At 40.4% G+C, this 24,982-nt stretch overlaps 1 protein-coding gene across 5 annotated transcripts in view; it reads left to right on the forward strand.

The window, feature by feature from the left end:
- The window catches only part of relch (RAB11 binding and LisH domain, coiled-coil and HEAT repeat containing), a 118,986-nt gene that overhangs the window by 75,203 nt on the left and 18,801 nt on the right, over nt 1-24,982 (forward strand). For 3 of the 5 annotated variants that reach the window (XM_078419588.1, XM_078419620.1, XM_078419597.1), the window contains exons 16-26: nt 50-197; nt 851-1,007; nt 1,448-1,571; nt 6,258-6,306; nt 6,917-7,002; nt 7,095-7,201; nt 13,367-13,466; nt 16,601-16,683; nt 17,987-18,050; nt 20,814-20,952; nt 22,304-22,420. In XM_078419588.1, the coding sequence (XP_078275714.1) occupies nt 50-197; nt 851-1,007; nt 1,448-1,571; nt 6,258-6,306; nt 6,917-7,002; nt 7,095-7,201; nt 13,367-13,466; nt 16,601-16,683; nt 17,987-18,050; nt 20,814-20,952; nt 22,304-22,420 (1,174 nt within the window). The other 2 variants (XR_013548780.1, XM_078419612.1) reach the window with 2 other exon arrangements.

Here is a 24,982-nt window from a genome sequence, read left to right on the forward strand (position 1 = left end):
CATAATTTTTCAAATCCTGACACTTCTGATTTTACATATTCTCATTTAGGATGGAGAGCATGGACTTGATGAACATAAACTGCACCTACATCTTTCAGCCATGCAGTCACTGATTCCACCATTATTTGCCCTGGTGCTGAAAAATGCTCCTTTTGCAAGCAAAGCAAAACTTCAAGGAGAAGTGCCACAGATAGAGGGTAGTATATTGTGCATTGGTCTGACATTAATGTCACTTGAATAATTTTATGTGGAAATGCTATTTTAATGTGGCCCTATTTGATTATTAAATCAGAACATTTTTGATATTGGAAGTCATTTTATTTTCCAGTTGCATCCATTAACGGTATTTCAAAAATGAACTAACCAACAAGGTCCAGTGCTGAATCCATAGACGTAATTCTCTTTCACCATCATTAACATCTATTGTTAAGTTGGTGGGAGCAAGGGTTTCAGAATGGAATTGTCAGTGTAATAGATATTCTGCACATTTCCTTAAGAATGTAAAGGACTGGTCATAAGAGTGAAAAACATTTAACATGATATTTCCCAATTAGATTATTTGATAAGTATGGTCTTTGACTGTTGTTTGTTCATCATCTCCAGTGAACTCTGAAGCTGACTGTGGCTCCTACTGTCACATCACATGGCCAAGGTCAGCAATGACAAAACCTGACTGACCATTCTTGTTACTAAATTATCTAAAATTCATCCAACTAAGGGAAATAAAAATGCATTTTCATAGTTTGTAAAAGATAACTGGTGAAAAATGCTTCCATTACTGAAAAACATAATCATTTATATCTGTGTGTGCCTCTGTCATGAACTCTTATTTATTTAAAACTGTCTCCAGTGACCAGATTCCCTCGGCCAGCCTCTCCCCTGCAGGACGTAGCAACAATCATTGGAAGTCGAGAACAACTGTCAGTGCTTTTACAATTGTATGACAATCAACTGGAGCACGAGGGCACGACTGGCTGGGAAAATCTATTATGGGTCGTTAACCAATTGTAAGTTGGTTTCATTCTACTTTCCAACAATCCTCCTTCAGAATCTGCCTGCTGTAGGTGGTTACTGCACCATAATGCTCGTCATCATGCCATTGTCTCAAAGATATTTAAACATGCTATATATTTACACAAGCTGCTTTAAAATGCTTTTGTTAAATATTTAACATGCCAGTGTTAAAGCCATCCTCAAAACTGAAGTTGTGGTTTAATTTTTCAAGTCATAAGAGGCTGATAATGTTCATGCTTTTAGCATATTAGAGGTATTGATTTATGATTTGTTTGGCAAAGCTTCTTAAATACAAAAATTCTGAGTTGCTGAAAACATTTTGTTAGGGGATAAAAATGAACCATTTGTTGGCTTGGTAAGAATTTCAGCAAATATTTAGAGATCTGATCTCAAAGTGAATTCTAATTTACAAGAGGCTCTCCATTCTTTGCAGATTACCGCATTTAATAGAAACTGTTGGTAATATTAATGTTGCCTCAACATCTTGTGTTCATGACTTCTCCCGGTATTTCTGGAGGCTATGTAGGACATTTGGTAAAATATTTACAAATACAAAGGTGAGTTGATTTATTAATTTTGCCAGTGACATTTGTTTATATACAGAGAAACTATGATTATATATAGTTGTTTGTTGGCCAAATTTCAACTGATTACATTGTCAAGATATTAATATATTCTGACTGCGTTTAATTTTGCCCATTGTGCAGAAAAGAGAATGAAATGTGATCTAAATTGTCCTGATCTTGCACATCTTGAATTTCTTCTAAAATTAGATGAAATTTAAGTCAAATTAAATTTAATACCAGGTCTAATTTTTATTGGGGAAAAAAGTTGTTTAAAATAGTACATTTTATGGCAGTTGTTCAAAATAAATTTCTAATTGGGTCCATCACAATAATATGACCGCACCTTGCCCAAGGTTGAGTTAAGAACAGCTGGGAAAGCGCTAAACCAAACATTGTATCCTTTTCCTACAGTCCAATTTCTTAAACCTAATACAAAAAATGCAATCATCGTAGACTGAAATTGCTATTTTTATTGCTGCATTAATCTTTAAATTAACTTTGGCCAGTTGATCTGGGTATTTTTGGGAGTTTAACATTGGATGGTCCAAGAAAGATTTTGTGAAATGCTAGCCAAGGTAATGTAATTATGGGTTAAGAACCACATTGCAGCTGATTTTGGTATGTAAAAATGTTTGCCTTGGAAGAAAAGCCTTGGTTTTAATTTTGTGTGTTCCAGTTTTAATTTACTTTTGACTGAAAGCCAAAATGTGGAGGCTGTTGCCCAGGAGAAGAGAGAGCACTTGAATCCTATGCTCCTCTGCAAGTTGCCCAATTTTCCCACCAATATAAAATGTTAAGCTTTATGAGGGCAGGATTTTGTCGAGCTTGTTTTCTTTCTTCTACTTTCTGCATCTGAAAGGGAAATCAACACTTGTTTAGATGGAACACCTCATCGATCACCATCAAAGCCACAGGTGCACTGCTTGTTAGCTGTGGCTGTTTGTTTGTTGTTTTTGAATTCTATTGTTATATGTTAGAAAATTAACTAGCAGATTATCCTGCCTTCAGTCAATCTGAAATACCTTTTTTTAAGTATTGGACCTCCTTTTACTTTTGAACAAAATACTAAAACACCATGAAAAATACTAGATATGTTGGTACAACAAATGATGATATCATGGTGTGGTAAAATCGTTCAACGGTGTTGATAGATGAATTTAATCCAAGGCGAATCAGAATTTTGTAAACACAAGGAACTTCGTAATCCATATGTCATAGGAGCAGAATTAAGCTAATCGGCGCATTTACGCCAGCATTTAATTATGGCTGATCTGTTGTTCCATCTCAACCCCATTCTCCTGCCTAATCGACTAATCAAGAACCTACCAATCTCCGTATAAAAATACCCAATGATTTGGCCTCCACAGCCGTCTGTAGCAATGAATTCCACAGATTCACCACCCTCTGACTAAATAAATTCCTCATCTCCTTTCTAAAGGAATGTCTAATGAAATGGAGACACTGATTTACAAAAAACACAGCACTGGAGTAACTCATTGGGTCAGGCAGCATGTCTGAAGAACATGGATAGATGACATATCTGGTTCGGATGTTTCATCAGACTGATTGTGGTTGCAGGGGGAGGGGGGGGGAGAAAGTTGGAAGAGAGGAGGGGCTGTCCAAAGCCTGACAAGTGATAGGTAGATACAGGTGGGATGGATTGAGGGGTATTGATAGGCAGATGCTTGGGCAAAGGCAAGAGATGAAAAGACAGATGGTGTGAGATAACAATAGAAGGGGTGAGAATTGTGACGCTGGTGGAAAGGGGGAGGGAATGGGAGAAGATAACTGGGAGTCGATAGGTTTGTAGTAGACGTCAGTCGATAGGCCGTCCCCTGTGAAGGAAACACAGATCAAGAAAGGGTAGAGAGATGGGTCAAAGAGAGTCCAAGTGAATTTAAGGGCAGGGGTGAAGTTAGTGGTAAAGTTAACGAAATCAATGGATTTTACATAGGTGGCGAAGGCAGCCCAGATGCTGTCTTGTGCATATAACGGAGAACGAGTTGGGGGATGATGCCAGTGTACATTTGGAGCAAGTATTATTCGATGTAAACAAAACAAAACGGTAGGTATAGCTGGGGCGCCCATGGCTACACCGTTAATTTTAAAAAGTGAGAGGAGTTCAAAGACATGTTGAGAGTGAGGACAGGTTCTGCCAGGCAGATGAGAGTGTTAGTAGAGGGAAACTTTGGATCTCTGTTCAAGGAAGAACCCGAAGGTTCTTAAGACCTTCCTGGTGGGGGATGAAGGTGTAAAGGAACTGGGCATGCATGGTAAAGATGAGGCAATGAGATTCTTGCTTTGCTTCTGGTTTTCATTTATTGATCTGTATCAATTTGATGTTTTCATTGGATTTTCTCTGGGTCATTTTATTAATTTACAATATGCATGTATATTTTTCTGTTAAATTAGTCCAATACGTACAAAATTTTGCTACAAGCAATGATGTTGGACTGAGAGGCTGGTACCCACCCTTTGATATGTACTAATTTCATATCACTGAAGTTTTGAGGCACAATAAAAAGCAAGAAAAAGTGATTGCTTTTGATACCATCAAAAATACAACAGATTTGGTACAATTTATGTAGCTGCTTCTAATTTTGTTGAGTTGCAACAACTTGCACTAAATGGAGTCTGCGTTATTTCTGCTTGTAAATAGATTTTAAAAAACTGCTTTCCCACTGCGTTACTCCAGCATTTTGTGTCTATCTTTGGTGTAGATCAGCATTTGCAGTTCCTGATTACTTTGTTCCAATTGGTTGTGATTCTAAAATAAAATTGCTGCTATGACCATTAAAGATTCAATGTGGTTGTTAAATGGTAGCAGCAAGATTAAAATGTTGAGCAACTTGAGAAAAGCAACAATTAGTTGAAATTCTCTAGTCCAGCATCTTTGAGATCTGACAAGTTCCAGACCACAGAAATTGTCCCCTGATCATATTCCCCTGAGCAGGAAAACTGCTTTTTAACGCTGTTCATTTAGACACTCCCTGGGTTATGCAAGGATTGCAACAAGTTTTCTGTTTTTATCGGCTGAGCTTGCACGTTGCACTAGTAAATTAATTACTAACACATTAGTACAGATCTTAGTTGATTCTAATATCAGTAGGGTCTTTGTTAGAGTTAATTAATTAATAGATATTTGTTCTACAGTTTCAAAACCTGTAGGACCGGACTACAGAAAGCTGGACCAGAGAGTTTCAACCTGTGTTGTCAGATTTTATTTTTCAAAATGGAGTATTTACTTGTTTGGAGTGGCTTGCTGCTATACTTAAATAGTTTATATTTGAAGTGCTTCATATTTACCAAAGTCAGATTTACCACAGTAATCCTTCCTCTATCCATGTCTTCCAGTTGTATCCCACTCAATAAATTCTAATCCTGGTAAGAATCTCTTAACGGAAACATAGGAATTGTTCAAGGATTCAATTGTCCTCTCGGACACCAAGATATTTATTTATGAACCAGCAAGACGAGACTTATTGTACCTTGCTTATTTTTCATTTACTTCCTTCTGACATAGAAGGCTATTCAGCCCATCAAATCAATATTGGCTCCTATATTGTACCCATCAGTCTAATTATCTTGCTCCTGTGGCGGTCTCTGGGGATTAGGCCACTACCTGGGTCGAACCTCTCAGCACTAGATGGACAGGTCTGGGGGGATGGCCCTAAGCTACGGGGTTTCTTGAAGGGGTAGAGATCATCCCTGAGTCTGCCTCGTGGCTTGGAGATGAGCAGTTGTTAATAAACAGCTTTCCTGAATCCAACCGGTGTCTAGCCTCATTTCCCACCGCTACACTGCAACCTATTTTCTCACATTGTTATCAACTTGCCAGTTTCTACTACCCACCGGTACGAGAGTCAATTAATAGTAGTCATTAACCTTCCAGCATGACTTTGGGATGTGCGAGCACAGGTGATAGGACTAACTGACAAACAAATTAAAGTGGGATCCTGAGTTTTATTAATTGAAGCGTAACCTACAAAATCTTTGAATTTTGTTAATCCATCCAAAGCTGGAGTCTTATCCCTATTTATGACCTCTGCACTTTGTAGTAAGGTTGCAACCTGCATGGCATAGTGTGGTGAAGATTTAGAATGAAGAAGTCGTTGGAGTAGGACATTTGGCCGTCCTCGTCATTCGTTTAAAACCATGGTTGATCTTTACCTCTGTGATATGTTTCTGCACTATCCCATATCCATTGATTGTGTTAATATTCATCTATGATTTGAATGAACTTGATGACAGAGTATTCTCAGCCCAATGGGAAAGACAGTTATAAAGATATTCTGCTTTCTGAGTGAAGAAAACGAATTTGGGATGTTTCCAGGGACAAGGAACTTGAGAAATAATAAAGTGGAGAAGCTGTGTTGTTTTCTGTGAGCCAGAGACAGCTGAGTGATTTAAATAACTGTTCAAAATCATGAAAGATTTAAGTGAAGTTAAGGAAGAGAAACTGCTCTTCCTGATATTAGGATCAAGAATGAAAAGCCACATGGTTTAGATTCAAATTTATTTTTAAAACAAATGCTTAACTTGTGAGTTGAGTATTCAGTTTTGGCCTTAGTGTTCAAGTATTTAATTTTCAATACTTTGCTTTTGAATGTGAAGGCCATCATTTGGGAAGAAACATACAATTTTCTGCCTTTCTGACAATACATTTTACATCCTTAGGTAAAACCACAGTTTCAAGAAATACTGAGGCTATCAGAAGATGCTATTGGTAAGCCTTTGTTTGCTTAATATTTACTGAAGGCTTCATTTTGCACACTGGACGATGGAATATAATAACTTTGGATACTCTAAAAATGCATTGATTCTCTACAGTGTGTCTTTATTCCCTTAAGAGGAATGTGTAAAATATTTAATACGGTTTTCTTTCAGGAGGTCATCAGTGCAGCTTTCAATGAATGTGTTTGGCTTCCCAAAATATGATTAAGCATGGTTGCCAGAACAAGGTTTTATTGTCAATGCTTTCACTATACACATAGTTTTGGCATCCAAGTTATTTAGCTGTTATTGAGGACCAGCTATCAAGTTTAATTCTCATTGCAAAGCAAATTAAGTGGGCAGTATTGTTGCTGGTATCAAAGATTTGATATAATTATCCTGTATAAAATAGTAGTCAAGTCAAAGTGGGTTTTGTTCATGATTTGGTGCTGCAGGAAAACTGTAATTACAGCTTTATTGTAAGTTTGATATAATCTTGACTTAATCATGTTTCTAAATGTGGCCTTTATGTGCTAATTTAACCATGAGATGAATGGTTTATGCAAAAAGAGATAAAGTACAATATTGAAGTAATGTTGTTTGTTGATTTTTTTTGTGAAAAGATGTTTCTGCTACAACTGGCAATGGAGTGCTAACAAAAGCCACAGTTCCTATATATGCTACTGGAGTACTTACTTGTTACAATCAGGTAATGGAAGTTATATTTGCAATTCTAGCTCCATCAATCAATCTCTTGCTTCATTTAAAGACTGGCTATACTGTTGAGTAATGTTCCTCCAGGAAGAAGACCGGAAGCTCTTAGTGGGGTTTTTGGAAGATGTAATGACCACACTTTCATTATCGCACGCGCCACTTGATAGTCTGAAGGCTTCATTTGTAGAACTGGGGTAAGTTATTCCACAGTTTATTAAGGCTTTATATCCCTTAATATTGTACTTAATTTAAATGTTATGGAGTTGTATATTTCTACTGTTCCTAATGCATGTAATTCTTTTTGTTGTGACATCACTCTCCAGGATGGTATATCTAATACTTATATAATAATATTAATATAATATTTATATCATACATACACTGTTGCCTAGATTTGATATTTTTCATCACCATACCTTCTGAATTCTGTTCTGTGTAGGCTTCCGGTTTGAGAATCAAACTGACTATGCAGTGAATGTATTCTCACCTCTCTTGATTCTCGCTCTACTGTTTCATACAGCCTGTTTCTCCATAACTAACCTTGTTAGTCGTGTTTTCTGTGCCATTTTTCATTGCTTTCACTAATTCTATTGCCAAAGTTAGAAATGTGAATGTCATTTTACATCCTTAGTTTGAATTTTGTACTAGAATGATGCCTGGATTAGAGGATATCACCTGCAGGGAGAGGTTGGACAGACTTGGGCTGTTTTCCCTGTAATCCTGGAGGTTGTGGAAGACCTGATAGAAGCATTTAAAATTATGAGAGGCATTGATAGACTAGACAGTCATAACTTTTTCTCAGGATGGAAATATTATGTACTACAAGGAAAAGCTTTAAAGTGAGTGTGGGAAAGTTTAAAGGAGATGTGCAAAGCAAGTTTTTTACATGGGGAGTGCCTAGAATGCGCTGCCAGGAGTGGTGGTGAAAGCAGATCTGATCGTGGCATTCAAGAGACTTTTAGATAGACGCATAGATATGCAGGGAATAGCGGGATAAGGATTATATACAGGCAGAGAGAAGTTTATATTGCTATCCTATTTGGCACAGACATTGTGGGCCAAAGGGCTTGTTCCTGTGCTGTACGGTTCTATGTTCTAACTGTTTATATCCTTAACTAATGAGATTTGTGATCAATACTGAAACGTAATGAGGTTAATCAATAATGAGTAAAGTACATAATGAGATTGAACATTTGAAGCTATCCCTATTTTATGTTGGGGGGGGTAATCAGCAATGCAATAACAGTTGGGAAATTGTTGTAAAGATATTTGCATCTTAATTGTTTAATGAGAAGGTGCAGCTATTCCTAAAAATAATGGGGAGGCTTGGAGTGCTTTACAGTTCAAGATGAGCAAATAAAAAGATCAACCAGTTCTTGAGGGAAGCTATGGTTTCATCCTTCAATCTTCCTGAGTTTGCCGGGTAATTTATACCTTAAAACAACACACCTTATTTATTATTTCTTCAAGCAAGTTCTGCACTATTATTTATCACAGGAGAATCTTTTCCTGAGATGCAATATGTACTCTTCCCATTCCAAATAGGCATCTTTCCACTTTAAAGATATGATCCTTGGGGCACAAGTGTCTATCAATATACAAGGCAAAAATAACCACAATCCCTAAAAGGTCCACTTTTGAGTCTGAAGAGGTGTTTCAACCCAAAATGGCATCCGTTCATTTCCCGCCTGACCTGCTCAGTTCCTCCAGCAATTTGTTGTTTGGCTTAATTTCAGCATCTGCAGTCACTCATGTCTCCATAATCTCTTTATTGATCAAGTTTATTTATGACAGAATTTCCCTACTTTATAAACTTCCTTATGACCTCTTTGTATTTCATGGATGGTGTTAAGTATTTTACTATAATCACGTTATCATTGGTGCCTGCATTCATTCCCTCATTTCTCTCAATGCCTCTTGGTTCCTTCCTTTTATAACCATGAATCTAACCAAGTTTTATTGATTTATTTTCTTGATTTGCAGAAATTCTCAGTACACACACTTGATAGTTTCAAGCTTTCTTACAGTTCTGAGCATTTTCCTTTGAGATTCCACTTTCCCTTTGGATCATAGCAATTTTATTCATGAATTTTCTGCTTTTCTATTCTTTGTTTCCTCCTCCAAGGCTTACTTAATTTATTATCCATTCTCATGGTCCAGCCATATTTTAATTTTTAGATATGCTTGTTTTAAAATTTCCTCTCAGTGATCCTCAAATGATTCTCATAATAAGACATGCCTCCACTTTTGTAAGGGTTACATTCCATCAAGTTGGATTTAACAGAAGCAGGAATCACCTTAAAACTAGGTAGAAACAAAGAACTGTATATGTTGGTTAATACACAAAACAATACAAAGCAGGTCAGGCAGCATCTCTGGAGAACATGGATAGGTGATGATTTGGGTTGGGACCCTACTTCAAACTGATTCAGTCTGCTGAATTACTCCAGCACTTTGTGTCGTTTCACCTTAAAGCGAGGCATCGATGCTGCTGGTCTGCACCAACGAGCCCTTCACCAGCTGCCACCATGTCTGGTTGACGTGGCTGTTGTTGCGGCTCATGTTGTCGCCCCTGACATTCTTCAGGCCGCCACCACCAACAGTGCATGCTCGATCACCAAGGGGTTCCCTCCCCTCTCATCAGCTGCTGCTTCTTCCTGTCAGCCATTGTTGTGTCCGCTCCCTCCTCTACTGCTGCCTCTTCCACCTTGGAATATGGAGGACGAGGAGGCAATGACGGTGGAGTGGGGAGAGGACAAAGTGACGGCCAACATAGTGGGCAGGAAGCCCTCACCATCGTCCCGTTGCAATAGCACAGATCATTCAGGAATTGGGACAACATATTGAGACCCTTGTCTATTACGTAAGTGCATGTACATTCCTTCCAATACATTGTCTATCATTCCTTGACTTAATATTAATTTTGATCTCTTTTCCGTGTGCTCTCATTTTCTTTTCCTTCTATTTCTTTGTAACATTTTTAAAGTATTCCCACTATTTCTGCTACTGAGACACAGTTGTTCTGGTGCTACTAGTTCACTTTGTATTACATAGCTCTGAGAAATGCATTGTCAATTTTCTTCTTGTTTTCAATGTACATCTGGCTCACTGTATTTAGATTCGTACTTGAGTATGGAGGAATTGCCGCCATTTTGGTGAACAAAAGTAAAAGCTACTGTTATCATTCTTTCACAGTTAAAGCTTCTGGGTTTGTGGAAGCACAAATTGTTTGTGACAGCAGAAGGTATTCAGATCATTAAAGATCATTTTGTGTTCCAAATGGTCATTTACTGTGATTGATCAAATTCATCTCTTGATGGGCCTGAACACATCATCAGTGATGTAACCTGGGGTCTTTGGGGGTTTTGGGTCTTTCAACATCAGACACCCTCGCCAGACGACCTAGCCATGGTTGATCAGACCACGACTTGTGTTCAGGTGGCATTCGCTCCTCCCCATGGACCTCCTCTCTTGATGACTCTTCTCTCCATTCCAGTGATGCCCAGGCTTTGTACTCAAGGCTTTGTAGAGCGATTGCCCTGCAAAACATCTACAATCAACCTCGATGGGCATACATCTTGCCTTCCAGCCCTGCTAACGACAGTCTATGACCAGCTCTTCGTTACTTGGTCTTCTTTCTCTCATGAGCCTCCTCCACACGGTCCTCCCACGGCACTGTCAGTTCCAACAAGATGATGTTTTTGGTTGCCTCTGGGTGGTCATCTGGGTGGTGGGGCATGCTCGTCGGCAGCTGCTAATTCCCATGCTGATGGCTTCTGCAATGGGTATCAGAACCTGGTCATGATGCCGGGTGTACATTCCCTTACCTGAGCATTGCGGACAATCCAGAGATTCCGCTTTGCCCCAGATGAAGAGGTTCGATGGGCTGGGCAGGACATCGTACACTGGCTGGACTAGGAACTTGATTACGCTGTGGTTCAGCCCGCCAGAGCTCAGTCCATGTGACTTTTCGGTCCATGGCCTGCTCCCACCTTCTCCAGGCCCCCTGCTGTCTCAAGCCAACCACTCTGCTAGACCTCTCCTCCTCCACCACTGCCCTCACTTCCTCCTGGACCAGCCTGTGCCTCTCCTTCCCCTTGGCCTTGTCAAACTGGGGAGTTGGGAAGGTTCCCAGACCAGCTCTTCCCCGAGTCACTGCTCCCACCAGGACTCTGTAGCGTATCCGAGACTCCGCTTGCAGCACAGCTTTGCAGGCTCTCCACTTCCACCCAGTTTTCACCTCCAACCCTGCCTGAGCCACCTTGTGGCCACTGGAGTCCCTGTATAGCATCACCTCTCTGGCCTGAGTCACCTTAAACTCCTCCAGGGACTTCAGGGGCAGCTGGAGCTTGCTGTTATTACCGTAAAGGGCGATGCTGCTAAGCCTCCTGGGCAATCCCAGCCACCTGAGGAAGCTGCTGACTTTCCTCTCCAAGCTATCTACAATGGAGATTGGGACTTCGTAGACAAGCAGTGGCCAGTATCCTTGGCAGGATACCATGCTGGTAGATCCATGCCTTGAACTTGCCGGGAAGACCTGACCGTTCCACCGCTCTCAACCAGCTCTCCAGCTCCTGACAGGTTGCCTGTCCTGATGCTGTATCCTTCAGGCTGCTGTTAAACACCTTGCCAAGACTCTTCACTGGCCTTTCGGAGACAGTTGGCATTAGTGTCCCTTCGATGCTGAAGCGGAACCTGTCCATGACTTTGCCCTTCTTCAGCACCACTGACCTTGATTTTTCTGGCTTAAACCTCATCCTTGCCCATTCAATCAGTTTCTCCAACCCTTGCAGGATTCACCTGCCTCCTGGCACTGACTCAGTGGTGACAGTCAGGTCGTCCATGAAGGCCCTGATTGGTGGTTGGTGCATTCCTGACTTGGTCTGAGGGCCCCGGCACTCTGGTTCAGCAGACTTGACGATCATGTTCATCGCCAGGGCAAAAAGGATCACAGAGATGGTACAGCCTGTGATGATCCCCACCTCCAGTCTGTGCCACTCTGATGTTACTGACCCTGCTGAGACTCTCATGCTGAACTGGTTGTAATAATCCAGGATGAGATCTGCCACTTGGCCCAGCACATGATGCTTGACCATGACTGGATCAGCTTGTGTGGGATGGAGCCATAGGCTTTGGCCAGGTCAAGCCAGAGCACTGTCAGGTCTCCCTTGTTCTCCCTGGCTTCTCTGATGAGCTGAGTCACCACTCCCGTGTGCTCTAGACACCCCGGCACTCCAGGTATGCCTCCCTTTTGCACTGAGGTGTCGATGTAGCCATTGTTGGAGAGGAAGTTGGTCAGCCACATCGCTACTATGCTAAAGAAAATCTTGCCTTCATCGCTTAGCAAGGAGATGATCCTGAACTGGTCGATTCTCTTGGAAGCTTCTTCCTTTGGGATCCAGAATCCTTCAGCTAATCGCCACTGCTGCACCACTTTCCCTCTCCTCCAGATGACTTTCAGGATCTTCCACAGCCGTTTCAGTAACAAGGGGCAGTTTTTGTAGACCTTGTAGGGGACTTCGCTCGGGCCAGGGGCTGAGCCAGATCCTGCTCTCTTCACAACATCCTGGACCTCTTTCAGGAGTGGCTCTCTACTGTCAAACTCCTTGATGGGTGGAAGTGGTTTTATCAGGATGTTGCACTGGCCCAGCTCCTGCTGCCTGATGGGATCGCAGTCTGGATGTGCCGGTTGATCTCCTCCTTAGGGCAAGCCAAACTCCCACTGCGCTTCTGCACTAGCAGTTGTTTGGTGAAGCCGAAGGGCTTGACTATGAAGGATGCTCGCTTCCTGGCTTTTTCCTTCCGATGACTTCGGTGCCACTCCACTCTACGGAGGGTCAGCAGCTTCATCCTCAGGTTCGCAACTTAGCCAAGGGGGGACATTGCTCCCCACTGGCCTCTTCGTACTGCTTCTTGAGGGACTTCAGCTCCTGCCGGATCTTATGGATGTTTGCTGTTCTTTGGTTCATGGTGAAGGGTGTTCTGGCAGGCTTCTTCTCCACTGCTCCAAACCTTTCCCCAGATAGACATAAAATGCTGGAGTAACTCAGCGGAATAGGCAGCATCTCTGGAGAGAAGGAAAGGGTGATGTTTCAGATCGAGACCCTCATTTACTGTTAATATTGTGGTCAATTGACTCCAGTGATTAGTGAAATCTATATGCCACGGAATTTCAAGATTTATGCAGACTTAACCATTTCTGACAGAAAAGCTTATATTATTTTAACAGTAATATGTGCATCAATGTTTATTAAAGGGACTTTGAGAACATTGTGTATTGGCAGGGATTCTTTTTCCAAAAATGTAATGCTGTGTAGATGCTCCAAATTTGATCTTTTAAATCCTTTTCATTTTATTAGTGCAAACCCAGCATACCATGAACTGCTTTTATCTGTGTTGTGGTATGGAGTTGTACACACGTCAGCACTTGTAAGGTGCACTGCTGCTAGAATGTTTGAGGTAAGATTTTCTAAATTATTTTGCTAAGAAAATGTTTGGAACCTAGTCATCTTCGAAACATTGTTCAAATTCTAGGTAATGAATATTAATAGAACAGCATATATCCTTCTGATGACCAAGTAAAATATTATTGTTGCATGCTGTATATCTTTACAGGTGTATGATGTGTGTAGTTATTACATTTGAGATCAGCTCGCTTTAGTCATTTTGTATAATTAGATTGTTGCATGCTTCAGAATGTAAGCTTATTCTCCAGAGTAAGACATCTTGTAGCTTCTGTGCCCAACCAAAGCTGGCAGACCTGATTGATCAAGGGAGGGGAAATTGGTGCACATTTTTCTCAGGGATTTTTAATGAGAGAGATGGAAATTGGGGAAAAATTAAAATATAGGTGCTGACCATGTTGTTTTAAAGAATAAATATTAGGATATTGGGAGCTGATGAAATTTTAATGGAATAAAATGTCATATGATTTGCAAAGTCTTTATTCATTTTAAGTTTCTGAATTACTGGACAAATTTCTAGCATGTTTGGTATTATTAAATTTTGACCAGACAGGATTTTTTAAGATGTTTTGTTTGTAGATACAACTGGGGTTAGGGAGATGTGCTTATAAGAATAAGCTATGGAAAAGTTTAAATTGGATCTAATTTTAAATGTAATCTTTACTGTGTTTACAAGGCTTTTTTTAATTGTGTTATGACTCCATAGACTTAGAGATTCCAAGTGTTAAACACAGAAACATAGAAAATAGGTGCAGGAGGAGGCTATTCGGCCCTTCGAGCCTGCACCGCCATTCATTGTGATCATGGCTGATCATCCACATTTAGTAACATTAGCTTGCCTTCTCCCCCATATCCCTTGAGCCCCAAGAGCTCTATCTAACTCTTTTAAATTCATCCAGTGAATTGGCCTCCACTGCCTTCTGTGGCAGAGAATTCCACAAATTCACAACTCTCTGGGTGAAAAAGTTTCTTCTCGCCTCAGTTTTAAATGGCCTCCCCTTTATTCTTAGACTGTGGCCCCTGGTTCTAGACTCCCCCAACATTGGGAATTTTTTTCCTGCATCTAGCTTGACCAGTCTTTTTATAATTTTATATGTTTCTATAAGATCCCCTCTCATCCTTCTAAATTCCAGTGAATGCAAGCCCAGTCGTTCCAATCTTTCTTCATGGCAGTCCTGCCATCCCAGGGATTAACCTTGTAAATACGCTGCACTCCCTCAATAGCAAGGATGTCCTTCCTCAAATTAGGAGACCAAAACTGCACACAGTACTCCAGATGTGGTCTCACCAGGGCCCTGTACAACTGCAGAAGGACCTCTTTACTCATATACTCAAGTCCTCTCATTATGAAGGCCAACATGCCAGTAGCTTTCCTCACTGCCTGATGTACCTGCATGTTTACTTTCAGTGACTGGTGTACAAGGACAACCAGGTCTCGTTGTACTTCCCTTTTTTCTAATCTGACACCATTGAGATAATAATCTGCCTCCTTGTTCTTGCCGCCAAAGTGGAGAACCTCACATTTATCTACATTATACTGCATCTGCCCACTCACTCAACCTGTCCAAGTCACCATGCAACCTCCTAGCATCCTCTTCGCAGTTCAAACTGCCACCCAGCTCTCTCTCCCCTCTCTCCCAGCGCCAGCGAGATCTGTGCCGCTCCTCCACTCTCTTCCCTGGCCCCGTCTCCCTCTAACTCAGCGAAATAAGAACAAACACAAATGTTGTAGTTGTTCAGATGCCCCGCATCCCTGGGGTGAGCGGCGGCAGCGAGGAGGGAAGTTTCCTTGAGTTTGTTGTTTGCGAGGGGGCGCTGCGATCTCTCGCCTTATCCCGGCTCAGCGTCGGTGACGATCCGCTCTCCAGTGAACCTTCGCTGGCAGCTTCGGCCTCCAGTCCCCGCCGCCACGGTTCTATGGCTCCGGGACAAGTTAAAGAGTTGAGGAGAGTTATGGGGAACTCGCCACATAAAGCAAAAAAAACCTACAAAATCATCGTAGTTTTTACTAATTAACTATATATACACCAAATTAACAGTTTTGAAAACAGTATTTTCTTACCTATACGGAGAAAAACTGGAAAAAATGGATGAAACAAAGGTTTGTTTACACGTAGTAGATCAGCTGGCGACGATTCTATGCCCCGGTGACCTATGACCCGCGCATGCTCAGTCGGAATACTGAACTCGCTTATTGACTCCAGCATCTTCCCCACCACCGATGTCAGGCTAACTGGTCTATAGTTCCCCGTTTTCTCTCTCTTGCTCCTTTCTTGAAAAGTGGGATAAGATTAGTTATCCTCTAATCCACAGGGACTGATCCTGAATCTATAGAACATTGGAAAATGATCACCAATGCGACCACTATTTCTAGAGCCATCTCCTTGAGTACCCTGGGATGCAGACCATCAGGCCCCGGGGATTTATCAGCCTTCAGTCCCATCAGTCTACCCAATACTATTTCTCGCCTAATGCAAATTTCTTTCAGTTCCTCTGTTTCCCTAGATCCTCTGTCCTCTAGTACATCTGGGAAGTTGCACCCTTAAAACTCAGCTCTATAATTAAGTGGCTAATTCTAGGGATTTGTATAAGATGGATATTTTAGCATCTTTTTATTCAGATTTCATCACTTCTGATAAAATGAGCATTTTAATAAACTCATTGGTTTCTTTGAGAATTTTTAAATGAATTTATGCATTATGCTTTCCTGACATGCTGTACACAAATTAAATTTAAATATACACTCTGAATTAGCCCTGTGTGTTAATTTAAATTAGATTGTAAAGTGAAAGTTTGATAACATCAATGCATTACTAATGTAGTATCATTAATAAAGCTAATAATTCCTCAAATGGTGGACATGTCAATTGAAAGCATAATAACTATGATAACTTTTTTAAATCTACCAAAAATGTAAGATCTGATCAGCATTGGTATGTGGCACACTTTTTAAATTATAGTGTTTGAAGCCTTGTAAATGTTGAACTGATTTTGTAGAAATTGTCGCTTGGCATCTAATTTTTGTTTGCTCTTTTGTCCCTTCTCTCTTCAATGTGCCATGCTGCTTCCCATGATACTCTGTTCACTCTTTCTTCGTATCATGTGACATCCCTGTTACTGCCCAATCAGCTGTTGGTGAAGGGGGTGAATGAAACTCTAGTAGCTCAGAGAGTTGTCCCTGCTCTAATCACTCTCTCCAGTGACCCTGAAATGTAAGTTTCTTCTGAGCCTGTGCAATTGCATCACTTTTTGTTGACTCGCTGAGAAATCACCCTTTGATTTGTTTGTTTAGACTTAAAAATAACTTGACTGATTCTGTACAAGGTTGTATGGAAATTAAATTGAGTATGCAATTCATATCAGAACTGACAAATAAAATCTTTTGTTTAGCTGAGGGGGACTGGTTGGGTGGTTCCTGGGCACGGGAGTGTATCTAAGATTTGGCAGATAAAGAAATGGAAGCAGGTTTGGAAATCATTTACCTCCATATTTATGAAAAATGAATTGGCATTGTATTTACATTTTTACATGTTTTTTTTTAATGTTAACAAGGAGTTTTTTTAACCAAAACTAAATTTGCTGAAGTACCCCCTCCAAGAGGTTTGTTTTCTGTGATTGTTTGTGCAATGGCAGCTAATATTTTGTATAATTTCCATTGCCAAACATGCTTTAAACTTTAAATTACTAAAATGTCACCTAAAACTTTTCACTTTTATAATTTTGGCTTTCTCATGGTTGTCCTAACAAAATAACAAATTAGATGGGTGATTTTTCAGAGTAAAAGGGATGCATGGCTTTGTTTAACCTGCTATGTTCTCTCAGGTTTATGACTAGTTTTTAGCACAAGCAAATATCTCATTTTTGTGACCCATGTGTTGAGTGGTTGGACACTTCCTTGAATGGACTGTGTCCGAGTGCTCCTCTGTGAACTAATCAATTTTTTTCATCGATATGTTTTTTTGTTTTTGTTGCATTTGTTTTTCTTTTGGACTGGTTACAGCTCATCGTGCGAGGCATGAATGAAGCCTTAATTGACAAGCGGGTTGCTCCGGCCCTTGTTACCTTATCCAGTGACCCAGAATTGTGAGTTGTTCAGAATGAGACCATAGACATGCTTTTAAGAAAAACAGAAAATGAATAAAATCTCTGGTTTCACATTTGCGCTTATTTCTGTTCAATGGCATTGCAGTCTTTTCTTCAGGCCCAATGGCTGACTATTGCAACCAGTTATTTTTAAAGTGGACAAGATATTGAAGTTTAAAAGTAGGATTATTTTGTTTTTAGTTTTTGCATCACATTTTGCAGTATCTCTTAAGATATAAAGGTACAGCATATTCTGTGGTCACCAGCTTATTCATCTATAAAGCACTGGTGGGGAAACTGTTAGATTTATGTTTGTTGATTATTGTGTTGTAACAGTCTAACAAAACTTACCTACTAACCTGTACTATAGATATATATGTAGACAAGTACTTTGTTGTACAGCAGTACCAAATGGGATTTTTCATTTTTCAGCTCTGTCAGAATAGCTACAATACCTGCCTTTGGCACGATTATGGAAACAGTAATCCAAAGAGAGGTATAGTATCATGGGCAAACTGATTTCATTTCTGAGTGGGAAAACTGGTTTCATTATATATGTCTGCTCTAGTTGTTAGAATCAAGACTGAAAAGTAGTGGCTATTAAACAATAAAATGGAGTTGAACACATTACATGATCAATAGATTGTAATGCAGGATGGAAAAATACCCTGTTAACTTGGGGATAAAAGACTATGAACTACACTGATGAACCAAAACATTATGACCTGATGAGCCAAAACATTATGACCACTTGCCTAATATGCTGTTGGTCCTCCGTGTGCAGCCCCATATGCAGCAGGGTGTGATGCACTGTGTATTGTGACACATTCCTCCTGTGACCACCATTACATTTTTCTGTGACTTGTGCCACACTAGACCTTCTGTCAGTTCAGACCAGACGGGATAGCCTTCATTGCCCTCTGGCATCGATGAGCCTTGGGCGTCCAACACCCTGTCGCCGATTTGTGGTTTTTCCCTCCTCAGACCACTGTCGGTAGGTACTCACCACTGCTGACTGTGAGCACCCCACAAGCCTTGCTGTTTCAGAGATGCTCTGACCAAGTCGTCTGGCCATAACAATTTGGCCCTTGTCAAAGTCGCTCAGGTCATAATGTTTTGGCCCATTTCTCCTGCATCCAACAATCAACTTCAAGATCTGACTGTTCACTTGCTACCTAATATATCCTACCCCTTGACAGGTGCCATTGCAACAAGAGAATCAATGTTATTAACTTTACCTAGTGGTCATAATGCTTTGGCTCATCGGTGTATATAAATGAAAGTAGAATTGCTCAAACGTAGATTATCTGAAGTCAGAAGTGAGCCACTTTGAGCTAACATATTTGGAGAAATAAAAATAGGATGAGCTGCTTCATCCGCCTAAACAAAGTGAAAGGGAAATGAACAGATACAGTGCCCTCCATAATGTTTGGGACAAAGACTCATCATTTATTTATTTGCCTCTGTACGCCACAATTTGTGATTTGTAAAGAAAAAACTACTTGTGGTTAAAGTGCACGTTGTCAGATTTTAATAAAGGCCATTTTTATACATTTTGGTTTCACCATGTAGAAATTACAGCAGTGTTTATACATAGTCCCCCCATTTCAGGGCACCATGATATTTGGGACACATCAATGTCATGTAAATGAAAGTAGTCTTGTTTAGTATTTTGTTGCATATCCTTTGCATGCAATGACTGCTTGAAGTCTGCGATTCATGGACGTCACCAGTTGCTGGGTGTCTTCTCTGGTGATGCTCCGCCAGGCCTGTATTGCAGCCATCTTTAGCTTATGCTTGTTTTGGGGGCAAATCCCCTTCAGTTTACTCTTCAGCATATAAAAGGCATGCTGAATTGGGTTCAAATCGGGTGATTGAAACTCCTTTGTTGCTTTAGCAGTATGTTTGGGATCATTGTCTTGCTGTAGAATGAACTGCCGGCCAATGGGTTTTGAGGCATTTGTTTGAACTTGAGCAGATAGGATGTGTCTATACACTTCAGAATTCATTATGCTACTACCATCAGCATTTGTATCATAAATGAAGATAAGTGAGCCAGTACCTTCAGCAGCCATACATGCCCAGGCCATAACACCCCGACCACCGTGTTTGACAGATGAGGTGGTACGCTTTGGATCTTGGGCATTTCCTTCTCCATACTTTGCTCTTGCCATCACTCTGATATGTTAATCTTCTCATCTATCCCCAAGACTTTTTTCCAGAACTGTGGTTGCTCTTTTAAGTATTTCTTGACAAATTGTAACCCTGCCATCCTATTTTTGCGGCTAAACTGTGGTTTGCATCTGGCAGTGTAGTTTGTATTTCTGTTCATGAAGTCTTCTGCGGACAGTGGTCATTGACAGATCCACACCTGACTCCTGTAGAGTGTTTCTGATCGGTCTGACAGGTGTTTGGGGATTTTTCTTTATAGAGAGAATTATTTTGTCATCAGCTGTGGAGGTCTTCCTTGGCCTGCCAGGCCCTTTGCGATTAAGAAGCTCACCAGTGATCTCTTTCTTCTTAATGATGTTCCAAACAGTTGATTTTGGTAAGCCTAAGGTTTGGCTGATGTCTCTAACAGTTTTATTCTTGTTTCTCCATCTCATAATGGCTTCTTTGACTTTCATTGGCACAACTTTGGTCTTCATGTTGATAAACAGCAATGAATGTTTCCAAAGGTGATGGAAAGACTGGAGGAAAGACGAGGTGCTGAGAGCTCTCTTACACCTGCATTAAGGAGGCAATTAAACACACCTGAGCAATTACAAACGTCTGTGAAGCCATGTGTCCCAAACATTATGGTGCCCTGAAATAGGGGGACTATGGATAAACACAGCTGTAATTTCTACACGGTGAAACCAAATGTATAAAAATGGCCTTTAATAAAATCTGACAATGTGCACTTTAACCACATGTGATTTTTTTCTATTACAAATCTCAAATTGTGGAGTACAGAGGCAAATAAATAAATGATGGGGTCTGTGTCCCAACCATTATGGAGGGCACTGTATCCGTAGATGTGCTTTGTTATGAATAGAGCTTGTATAGCTTTATACATATTATTTTTCAGTTTCACATTTTGTCGCTCTCCAATTTTCCGTTACAATGCCCTGCTCAGCAGCTAAAGATGATTCAGAGAGAATGGAATTGGAATATTTTGCTCTCACATTTTTGGCAGTCTTTTCATTTTGCTTATTGATGTTTGATTTGTAGTAGGATGCTGTGCTTTTTGTTAATGCCCCATTATCTGAATTCACAGTTGTTGGAACGAGTCAAAATGCAATTGGCTTCATTTCTTGAAGATCCACAGTACCACGATCAGCATTCTTTACACATGGAGATGATAAAGACTTTTGGAAGAGTTGGTCCCAATGCAGAACCAAGATTCAGGGATGAATGTATGTACCTGTGTTTTTCTCCACATGCTTTTTTCTCAAACCTACCTTCATTCAAACATTGTCAACAGTGCCTTCATGTATCCCAGCCTTTTTTTTCCACTTCACTAAGCAAGTATATGCAAGATAGCTGGCTTATTGCTTGTGTTCCCATTAAAAATTGTTTGTGAAGTTGTTTAAGATGCACTCTGCTTTTCAAATGTGTTTAAGTTTGACACCTCCTTTGATAATGTCTAAAAAAAAACATATTTCAAAGATTGAGTGGTGCCTATCTTAAATCCATTATCATCTCCCAACAAAAGAATTATTTTAAATTTCAAATATGTAAACTAAGTTTTGTATTCATTTTTTGGGGTTGAAATTGGGTCACTGACATTGAAAAAAGCCAGGACTTTTTTTTAACCGAAATTCACATGTTAATAAATATGATCTTTTTCAGAATCCCTTAAAATGCAAACACATCACCTGGAGAACTTGAAAATTTAACTGTGTTTTAGCATGTAGGAAACCGTTTGATACAATTTATTTAGGGTCTATAAATTAACTCAGACATTCCAATTATATCTTCCTTTAAATTTAGTGTATCTCTACCTCATTGCTTATGGTCTTTTGGTAATAGGATACATTACTCTATTTACAAGAAAGTGAGGGACGTCATTTGTTGGGAATTTTCAGTTCTGATAAATGAATATATTTATGTATTTATCATAAAGTGGGATGTTTGAACTTCTGAATGATCTTAATTGTTTTTATATTGTCGATGATTTGTTTACCAATGATAAACAAATTATGCAACTAGTCAATTAATCAGGTCTACCAAATTTAGTGTATGACAGGGTTCCCATTTAATTGTGCTGGTTGACCTGCTAAGTTACTTCAGCACTTTGTGTCTTTCTCAGTTTATTGGTTGTTTCTACTTTAACAACTTTCTCTCACTGGGTCTGGGGTGGTTGAAAGAAAACTCTGAAGCCCTCGTCTCTGAATAAGTGAAACACCAGAGACTGAGGAGGTTAAAAAGAGAGGATGAAACATGACAAAGTGGAATACTGGGGAGGAGAGGAGGGGTAGGTGATATTTTAGAGCTTTGTACTGCCTGTATTTTGGGAACATTTTATCCTTTCTCTGCTGCCTACCCCATTCATGGTGCTTCATAGAATGGAGCCCAAATGTTTGCCTCTGAATAGAATAGCAAAAGAGTCGATGGTGTACAGAATAGGAGACTTTGGTAGTTGATGCAGGTTGGTTGAGAAAGGTTCTTGATGCAGATTACTATAAATGAAGGCCTGCAGAAAGGACATTTTCAGCTTCAGTGAAATTGTCATTGCCGACCATGTCTGTTTTTCTTTTTGTGCAGTTGTTCTTCCCAATCTACACAAATTGGCCAACTCAAATAACCAACAAGCAATTGATACGAAAAGGTTGGATATTGCCATTCAACTCTTTGAAGCGTACAGTGCATTGTCGTGTTGCTGTATCCTTTTCCTGCACCCAATTGTGCCAAGCTTCTTGGATCATAGCCACCACCACTTCTCTATTGTTATATTGTGTTGTTGTCAGTAGGCACATTTATTTTGTGCCAACAAATATATCCAAGTTCCTCTTTGCTTGCATTTTAGCACGCTTTGATTACAAGTGGACCGGATCACCCTGGTAACCCTCATGGTTGTTTATCAGCCAGTATTGCTCACCTGAAGTGACATTCAAAGGTTTCAAAGGTCTTTTATTGTCACATGTACCAATTAAGGTATAGTGATAGTCGAATTACCATACAGCCATACTTAAAACAAAAGCAACAAGAAACACAACTACATAAAAGTAAACATAAACATCCACCATAACGGATTCCTCACTGTGATGGAAGGCAATAAAGTCTAATCTCCTTCCCTCTTTATTCTCCCACGGTCGGGGCAGTCGAACCATCTGCAGTCGGGGCGATCGAAGATCCCACAGCTGGTGGTCGAAGCCCCCACGTCGGGGCGATCGAAGCTCCTGCGGCTTCGAGCTCCTGAAGCCGGTCTCCCACCAGGGACCGCGAGCTCCATGATGTTAAAGTCCGCAGTCTCCCGTGGTTGGAGCTCCGAGTTCGATCCCGGACAGGGATCGTGAGCTCCACGATGGTAGGTCCTGCAGGCTCCCGCGGTTGGTGCTCCCGGTCGGTCTCCAGCAGATGCCGCCAGCTCCTCAATGTTAGGACGCAATGCGGACAGAGATACGATACGGAAAAAAATCGCATTTCTGTCGAGGTAAGAGATTAAAAAAAGTTTTCCCCCACCCTCCACATAAAACAAACTAAAGAACCCTGAAACATACATTCAACATATACTAAAAAAAACAACAAAGAAGGAAGGGACAGACAGACTGTGGGCGAGTCAGCCATTGCTGGCGAGGCAGCCATTGTTGGCGCCACCACTCAATCATTGAATCGTTGAATAACAATTAGAGAAGATCCACAAGGTTTACTTTAGTTTGAAATATCTTAGCTACGTAAGTAAACATACAATATAAATCCTTATTTTGCCTTTATTCTCAAGATAGAGAGGGGAAAATAGGCATCAGGGACACAAATTTGTGACTGTTTTTCCAAAATGTTATAAGCAATTAAGAATTTTCCTCTGACATTTGGCCTGCAATTGCATCTTTTTTAGTTAAATGTGCATTAAATATAAATGGGTTAATCCTGTTTGCAAACTGTTACACTAATAGTTATACATCATGAACCCATACGCATTGTTAGGAAATGCTTTTATGTGTGTGGAAACAGAATTAACAAGTGAAATTGGAATAATTTGGTGACCATCATTGCAACCATGCCAGGACCCAAAGCCATGGAATGCTCTCCTCAACACTTCACTATCTACATGCTTCCTTGGGAAAGTAGCTATCATAATCAAGGACCACTCACCCACTGGTTATTCCCTCTTCTCCCCTCTCTGATTGGGCTGAGAAACAAAGGTTTGAAAGCGCATACCAACAGATTCAAAGGCAACTCCCTGTTGTTCACTGACTCGTGAATGAACCTCTCACAATCTAAGGGAAGTATTCCCAACCCCTCCCAATCGACCTTGCTACGGACATGGCACTTTTTAAAATATACACTTTCTCTTGAGCTATAACACTATATTCTCCATTCAGTTTCCGTTCTCTTTGCATGACCTGTTGTACTTGTGCCTGGTTTTTGATTGTCATCATGTATGGATGTATTTTTACACAGGTAGTATGAAAAACATAACGTTTCACTGTATGCAATCCACGTGACAATATACCAATACTGACACGATCTTTCTAGATCTTTCAGCAAGGATGTCCTTTGCACATGTTTCTGAACGTGCTGCCGTATCAGTGTATTTTAGCAATATCCAGTTTAATTTCCTATGTTCTGAATTAATAGGAATTATGGGCTTGTTGAAACTCTGGAAGGGCTTTTTTGAAGCATTGGCTTGGATTTTGATTAAATAATTTGAGTGGCACTTTTTGCATTGTGGGACTACTCCCTATAGTAAGCAATGGATTACATTTGTACAATAATACTACTATAGCCTACCTCACTATTACAGACCTCTTTATAACAGATTTTGGTTACAGCGGATGAAATCTGTTGTAACGGAGGTGTCCGTATTGGGCAGGTCGGGAAACATTGGCATTTAATAAGGTTCTGAAAACTTCAGGATTGAAAATAGTTAAACAACCCCATAAAATGGAGATCTACCGTGTGGTCAACTTCCGCCGACAGAATATCAGAACTCCGGTCAGGAGGAATCGAGAGGTACTGCAGACAGAGACCAGTCAACGGGTCGCTACAGGGGATGCAGGGGGATGAGAGGACGTCTATTGTCCAATTCAGCTCCAGGTGGTTCAAACGTGACTTCGCCAAAGTCACATCACCAATCATTGCTGCGTCAGTCAGAAATGGCCAGTCACGGTGAAAGAACAGGGAAAACTGAGGATGTTGAGCAGCTAAACACATTGCTGGAGTAACTGTGGGTCAGGCAGCATCTGTGGAGGGAATGGACAGGCAATATTTTGAGTTGGGGTC

The sequence above is a fragment of the Rhinoraja longicauda genome, chromosome 2 (assembly GCF_053455715.1).
Source record: "Rhinoraja longicauda isolate Sanriku21f chromosome 2, sRhiLon1.1, whole genome shotgun sequence".
Classification (NCBI taxonomy): Eukaryota; Metazoa; Chordata; class Chondrichthyes; order Rajiformes; family Arhynchobatidae; genus Rhinoraja; species Rhinoraja longicauda.